Source organism: Malus domestica, chromosome 11 (assembly GCF_042453785.1).
Source record: "Malus domestica chromosome 11, GDT2T_hap1".
Classification (NCBI taxonomy): Eukaryota; Viridiplantae; Streptophyta; class Magnoliopsida; order Rosales; family Rosaceae; genus Malus; species Malus domestica.
The window spans coordinates 33,950,282-33,957,578 of record NC_091671.1 but is presented as its reverse complement, the minus strand read 5'-3'; the positions used below and the strand labels follow the sequence as shown (position 1 = coordinate 33,957,578).

General features: G+C 35.3%; 1 protein-coding gene across 1 annotated transcript; it reads right to left on the bottom strand.

The window, feature by feature from the left end:
- Nucleotides 1-2,974: 2,974 nt before the first annotated feature.
- LOC103448668 (3-deoxy-manno-octulosonate cytidylyltransferase, mitochondrial) lies at nt 2,975-6,270 on the bottom strand. The gene is made up of 8 exons (XM_008387938.4): nt 5,921-6,270; nt 5,622-5,667; nt 4,805-4,891; nt 4,607-4,731; nt 4,280-4,419; nt 4,108-4,159; nt 3,874-3,984; nt 2,975-3,390 (listed from the first exon to the last, which is right to left on the bottom strand). The coding sequence occupies exons 1-8, from the start codon at nt 6,152-6,154 to the stop codon at nt 3,298-3,300; spliced, it is 888 nt and encodes a 295-aa protein (XP_008386160.1). The 5' UTR covers nt 6,155-6,270; the 3' UTR covers nt 2,975-3,297.
- Nucleotides 6,271-7,297: the final 1,027 nt, after the last annotated feature.

The window sequence follows — 7,297 nt, the reverse complement described above, 5'->3', positions numbered from 1 at the left end:
TTTTGGGGTTTTTTTTAAGGATATAAAGTTCTTACTTTTTGGGTAAGATCAACTCCAATGGTGGGCTAAAAGTCAAATTACCTCCCAAAATTTTCCCCCAAATCCAATCCAACCCAAGGGAAAATTTTGGGCTAAATGCTAAATGCTAAATCAATGCCAGATTCTCTCCAAAATTTAGCCCAAAAATCGGAATTTAAATTTTTCAATATTTATCGAAATTTAAATTTTTTTTAGATTAAAATGTTCATAAAATTAATTTACGATAGTCTACATTTAAAAAAAAAAATTTAATTTAACAAAAAAAAAAGCCTAAGTTTATTCTTTAATAATCCCGGACTAAAATTTTAGGCAAGAACGGTTGGAGTAGAAAAGCTATTTCTGAACTAAAACCTAAATTTTTTGGACTAAAATATATTTTAGCCCAACCGTTGACGATTGTCTAAAGAGCTTGTCGTCTGTCATCCCCCAATATCACTTGTAAATAATAACAAAAAAATTTCTATTTTCAGTCCATGTAGTTCGGGAGAGACTCATGCAAATATCAATTTCGCAATTTTAAACATGTAGTTTACGCATCCTTTCATTTTAAGCACGATGACTTGGTTTTGTCTATTTTTCGACAGAACTAGCATGTGATGACATGTGTAAAATCATAACATTGGCCACTTTCGTTGGGAAATTTTGACTGCACGGTAAGGCTGGTACACAACGTAAGATTATGAGAGAGAGAGAGAGAGAGAGAGAGAGAAATTTGGTGTTTGATTGAGAAGCCAAATCAAGGTCTTCTCCATTACATTCTGTAAAGAAAGATTAGAGAGAGACAATTTCAGTCTGCAAATTCCATATAACTACACGCAAACACGAATTGACAGCTCAGAAATCCGTCTCCACTCCCCAGTAGGGTGTGTGTGTATATATATCTCTCTCTCTCATCTTCCCAAAATTGATCTCTGTTCTGCTGCTTTTGTTTATATATATATATATGAAATGAGATCAAGAGACAAATATTTTTATACTTTTTAAGCCTTTTCATTACATGACATCAAATTATTCTTATTTATTCACTAAATGACATGAATGCTTAGGTGGATTTTAACTAATATTAAAGATAAAATAAAACTCAAAAAAACATAAAATCTTGGAAAATTAAAAATATAATTATAAAAGGAAGGTAATTTAACTAAAATTGGTTGTCCCAATCCCATTTCAATCAAGACTTGGATTCAAACTTTGAATCCTAATAAAAAAAAAAAAGGAAAACTAATGAAAATGGTTTGAAAACTTTGAGTTTTAATGATAAGGACAAAATAAAGGGTAAAGTGAATAGTATCATGTTTGACTTTTTAGTGTAAAAATGTGGTTTTTCGTTAAAGTGAACAGTACCGTGGGCTTTTCGTTAAAACTCCCTTAAAAAAAATCATGAAACTTTACTGAAAACAGATTCGAGGTGTCGCCCCATTTCTTCTTCTATTATGTCAAAGGCAACCTGAAGCAATGCATGCCATATGCTATAATAAGTTAAGCAAACCCCACAAAGTAGAAGTGTCTCATCACAAATGCAAGCAACTGGAACCAATAACTTTTCGGTAAATTGAGATTTTACCTGATTGGGGAAGGGAGGAACGTCATCTTGAAGAATGCACAGTTCGTTCATATAATCTTCTTTGATAATATCATGTTTGTTTGCGAGAACCTTTCAATACATGGGTGAAGTTAGGCATGTGTTTAATTGCACAAGCATATGAATTTAATTAAAGAAGTTTCATGGTATTTTCATTAGGGTTCAAAGTATGAATCCAAGTCTTGATTGAAATGGGAATAGGAGAACCAATTTCAATTAAATTATCTTCCTTTTTTAATTATATTTTTAATTTGCCAGATTTTATGTTTTTTTTTCAGTTTTCTTTTTCTTTAATATTAGTTAAAATCAACATAAGCATCAATGTCATTTAATAAATAAATAATAATCATTAAATGTCATGTAATCAAAAGGCTTAAAAAGAGTGTAAAAGTATTTGTTATTGGGATTCCAAATTTTTCATTCTATACTCCAAACTTTCTATATTTAGAAAGACAAATACACTCGTGAGGAGTGTAGAATAAGATTTTTGAAATGCCAATAACACTTATATATATATATATATATATATATATGTTTGTACCATACTTGACCAATCTCGAAACTACTGAGCACCGATCAACGTTATACCGTCAAAGACCCAGAAGAGTTTTCCTCCAACCAAGAGGTCAATCACAGGGCGAAACGTGTCGACATCAGAAACCAATCATAGCGCGACACGTGTCAACATCAGAAGCCAATCACAACACGACACGTGTCAATGTAAGAATGAAACTATAAACTCTTCTATAAATAGAGATCATTATCTCAAAATATTTCTTAATGTCATTTGTACTAAATCATTCATTAGTACTCACTAAAGGAGAGCTTGAACCTATGTACTTGTGTAAACCCTTCACAATTAATGAGAACTCCTCTACTCTGTAGACGTAGCCAATCTAGGTGAACCACGTACATATTGTGTTTGCTTCCCTGTCTCTATCCATTTTCACACTATTGACCGGAGCAATCTAGCGAATGTCACAAACTCAACACTTTTTGTTGTATTGTGCATCAACAATATATATAAATATATATATATATATATATTATATTCGAATTGTTAATTAATCAATATTTTGGTCAATTTCTTCTGTTTGTTTGACTAGTCCTTAACTGTCTCCTACTCTTGTCCATCACACTATCATCTTGAAGTTTGTGTCCCGGTTTCCTCGCTCCCCTTGGATCCATGTTTCCTAATTTTTCTATCTTGTTTTTTTCCCAAATGCTATTGCATAGGAGAGTAATTTCTGCATCCTCCCGTTGACACTCAACTCATTTGCCAACTATTTTGAATTATTCAATCCGATAACTAAAGAAAAAAAAATAGCGCAAAAGGTGAAGAGAGAGATATGCGAACAAAATTTAATCCCTCAATTATGGCACATAATAGTAATACACACTAATTCATACGATAAACATCATTAAAATACAAATTATACAATAAAGAATCCTAAACTTTCGGCTATGGATACCAAATTCATCAGTGGAAGAGATAAACAGATCCACAAGGAATGACTGGTAATAATTCACTCTTAATATACAAAAAATTTTGCAAAAACTCGGCAGCATGCCGGAAAACACTTAGAAAACTTAACAGCTACAATCACAATAATTACGAGTCTACGGAAGACATACTCTTTTCCATGGTCTGATTTACTGCTGCAAACTAGGAACTCCTAAGACAAGTTCCTTTCGCGCATTAGAGATTCAATCTTCTCAACATCTTCAGGGGCGTCAACACCGTGAGCCTCATGGTCAACTTTAATCACCTGCAAACGTAGAACCATGTGAACTTTTGGACATCCACATTTAAGCAAAAGAACCCATCCAGGTATTCTACATCTTGGTACGTTTGATTTTTATACCCCGTATTTGAGGAGATCAACTACCTCAGGCAAATATATGAAATTGCAATTCTTTTTCCCATTGGACTGAGGTAGTAGTGTTTGAGAGTTCCATGAAATCAAATTGATAGCATTTTGATGAACTAGCTTACTAAATCATTGCAAGCTACATGTATGATGTTTAATGCTCATGCTGCCAAGATAAAGGACTTCATACCCATGAAATGGCATAGTTAAATTCATTAAATCAATTTTGATGACTGCATCAATGTCAAATATGACTTGAATACAAACAGAATGAACATACCACAAAACAACGAGAAGATAAGACGGGTAAGATCAACAGAATAGAACAAGAAAGCATTGCAATGAGATGCGAGTAGGGAAGAACAACGGATCTTTTTGTACCTTCATCTTATACCCATTTTCAAGGACCTTAAGCTGCTCCAGATCCTCTTCTAGTTGCAAAGGAGTAGGTTGAAGTTCTGGATATATCTTTAGAAACTTTGTATCGTAGCTCTGAAAACACAGGAACAGAGAATAATAAGCTCACAGGTTAAAAGCCAATACAAGTGGTATAAAATAACTTACGACCACAAATAACCATGCACAATTTATCAAAGTACAATGTCAATTTAATACCTGAATTCCTAGATGAAGCAAATAGGGAAACTGTGGATTCGCCTTTCCTGACCTTTATCAGAGGACAATTAGTCAAGTCTTGCTAAGAACCAGAAAACAAGTTCTAACTTTTTTCATTCACCACGATATAAATAGTTTCATGAGAAACAAAAACAGATAAGCATAAGCTTACTTGTTAAATGGAATCAGCCCCCTTGAAAAATAGATGGCATAACCACTATTATCCACCACACATTTCACTCGATTTGGATCCAATGCATCTTCAAATTTTAATGACGTGACTGCAGTACTAAACACTGCATCTGGAGCTTCCTGACAAGATTAAAAAAATCCATTAAATACCGAAATACGTCATCACATTAGAAATGAAATTAAACAGCTAAAGGAGAAGAATTGTTGAAAATCGAAAATAGCACAATGCCAACGTCGATTTATTCTTCCTATGGTGGCAGTCACATCTGAAGGGGCAAAATCATGGAAAAAAGGAGAAATTAGTTACCTGCAAAGCTTTAACAATTCCGTCTATTATCTCAGGTTCAATAAGAGGCTCATCCCCTTGAATATTGACAACTATATCATAATTCTTCTCGAGCTTCTCAATTGCTTCAGAGCAACGCTCGGTACCTTTGAGTTCATAAAAATGAATATAAGCTACCGTAAAAGGCAATTATATAATTAATCTGAAAATGGTGTATACCGTTCCGGCAGGATTCTGAGGTCATTACGACATCAGCTCCAAAACTGTGACAACATTCTTGAATCCTCTCGTCATCTGTCGCCACAACTACACAAACGAAGGTAAAATAAGGTTTCGCACATATACATGGACAAAGTTCACGTCACAAAATTTCATGAAGCCTTTTTATCACTCTTGTCGGCATTAAGAAAAACTTAATGACATCAAGAGGATGTAAGCGTCAAGCCTAAAACGAAAGGTCACTTAGGTATTAAAAGTATGGAAGATTGGACCAAATCTTATCACATCTGGTCTATTTAAATCAACCTAAGTCACTTGAGGTTGTTTTGGTTATCGAAGATCTCTGTAAAGGTGATTATTCTTCGGGGAATACAATGTCTTAGCTGGAACAAGCTCTTGAAGCTACGAAAATAGGCCGGACCAGTGGTTTCTGACTCCAGTCTTCCTCTTTCAACCAAAGTCAAGGATGTTACTTGTAGTGGATAGGAAAACTAACGAAAATGGTTTAAAAATTTTGAGTTTTAATCAAAATGACAAAAATGTGTTATAAGTGAATAGTTTCAGAGTGATTTTTTAGAGTAAAAATGTTCAACGTGAACAATACCAAGAGTGTTTCGTTTAGACTCCCGTAGTGGATACGGGAATTTGACAAGTACCACATCAAATCAGCTGGTAGAAGTTGAGATACGCTGCCTAAAATTCAAATGACGGCACGGGGTTTTGGATGCCTCGAAAAACTGCTAGATCTAATGAAATGCCTCAGAAATCTGAGATTTAACACGAAAAACCAAAATCGCATGGAAATTAGTAGACATACCAACACGATCCAGTGTACTTGCAAGTTTTGCTCTTTCCCATGTTCTCTGTAAATACCAAGAAAAAAATTATGTCAAATGTTGCCCAATTACAATTTACCAAAATCCCAATTTTTTCTAATTTTTAACACACCCTGCTGTAGATCCCTGCTGCTTAAAACTCCCAAATTTCATTGAAATTGATGTCAAAATTCAAAATTAGACAATACCATTTCACATTAGATATAAAACATTTCTTACAGAACAAAGATTTCAGAAAAAACATCATTAAATTATATGTTTTTAAGGTAAACTGAGGGACCTGGATCATGGGTTTTCCGAGGATCTGAACGAGGGGCTTGCCCTGGAAACGAGAAGAAGCAAAGCGGGCAGGTATGATGCCGACGACCCGGCTCCGGAACTTCTTAGTCGGACCCAAGTAGACCCGGGCCCCAATTGCCACCGCAACCGCAACTCCGGCGACGATTCCGTGGACGATCCATGCCTTGGTGCTGTTCCAAGATCCAGAGGAGGACGACGACGAGCACGTCGACATTGGGTTGATGTTTGATTTCACTGAACAGAGTGAACGCAACAGTCGTTTTCTTTGTCAAGATTTAATGGGTATTTATACTTTTCACCCGTTCGAAACGGGTCGTTTGTAGTAGACGGAAGTTGGGGACCCGGATCCCCTCCGGAGCAATATATGGGGAGCCTGCTGAGCAAGATCATCGGCTGTTAAAATTTGATCTAATGGCTACAAATAGAGAGCCCCTAAAAGTTATAATAATTGTAGTCGTTGAATTAAATTTCAACGACCCGGATGACCTGCTCAGTAGGCTCCCCATATATTCCTCTGGAGGGGATCCGGTTTCGAAAGTTGGAACTCACTTGGGTGGACGGCAATCCCAATGAAATTTGGGAGTTTTAACGAAACTCTTTGTACTGTTCACTTTTAACGAAAAATCATATTTTTATCTTTCCTGGTACTATTTATTATATCTTTATTTGTCATTTTTCATTAAAACTAAAAAAAAAAGGATTTTTCGTTAGTTTCCTATGAAAATTTTCACTCATTTCTTACACTATTTTTTTCTTTTTCAAAATGAAACAATTAAGGGTTCAAGAAGATTTTGGTTGAATCTAATTCGGCCCTCACTATGGAGAAAATTTTCATTGTGACCGAAACACATATGGTACACCACGTGTCATCATATAAGTAGAGAAAGTTACTTTTCAAATTGTTATTTTTTTAACTCAAGTATCTCACCACTTATATAATGGCACATAATGTACCACCCTATGTTCCAGGCACACTAAAAAATCTCTCCTCACTGTGCAGTTGATTCTAAATCCTCAAGTTGGTAATCATTCTATATGGAGTTTGATCTTAATTGTAGTGGTTTTATGCACTGAAGTTGGTCTTGTGGCACGTTTGTCGAGAAATGAAGTTTGTTGCTAATAATTTGGCTCGTTAGGTTTATCTTGCAATTTGAGTCTATATTATTTTTAGCAAGCTCCTCCATCGTGTCGACGTCTTCTACTAGTTGTCGATATAGAAAGAGTCGCTTGGGCTCCAATTTAGGAGCCAAGTCTACGGTCCAAGATTTGGGCTCCAATTTACAAGTAGAAAATTTCACCACACCGGTCGTCACCTAGTCGGATTAGTGCCGAAGATGAGAGCATGTCGGCAAGGAAG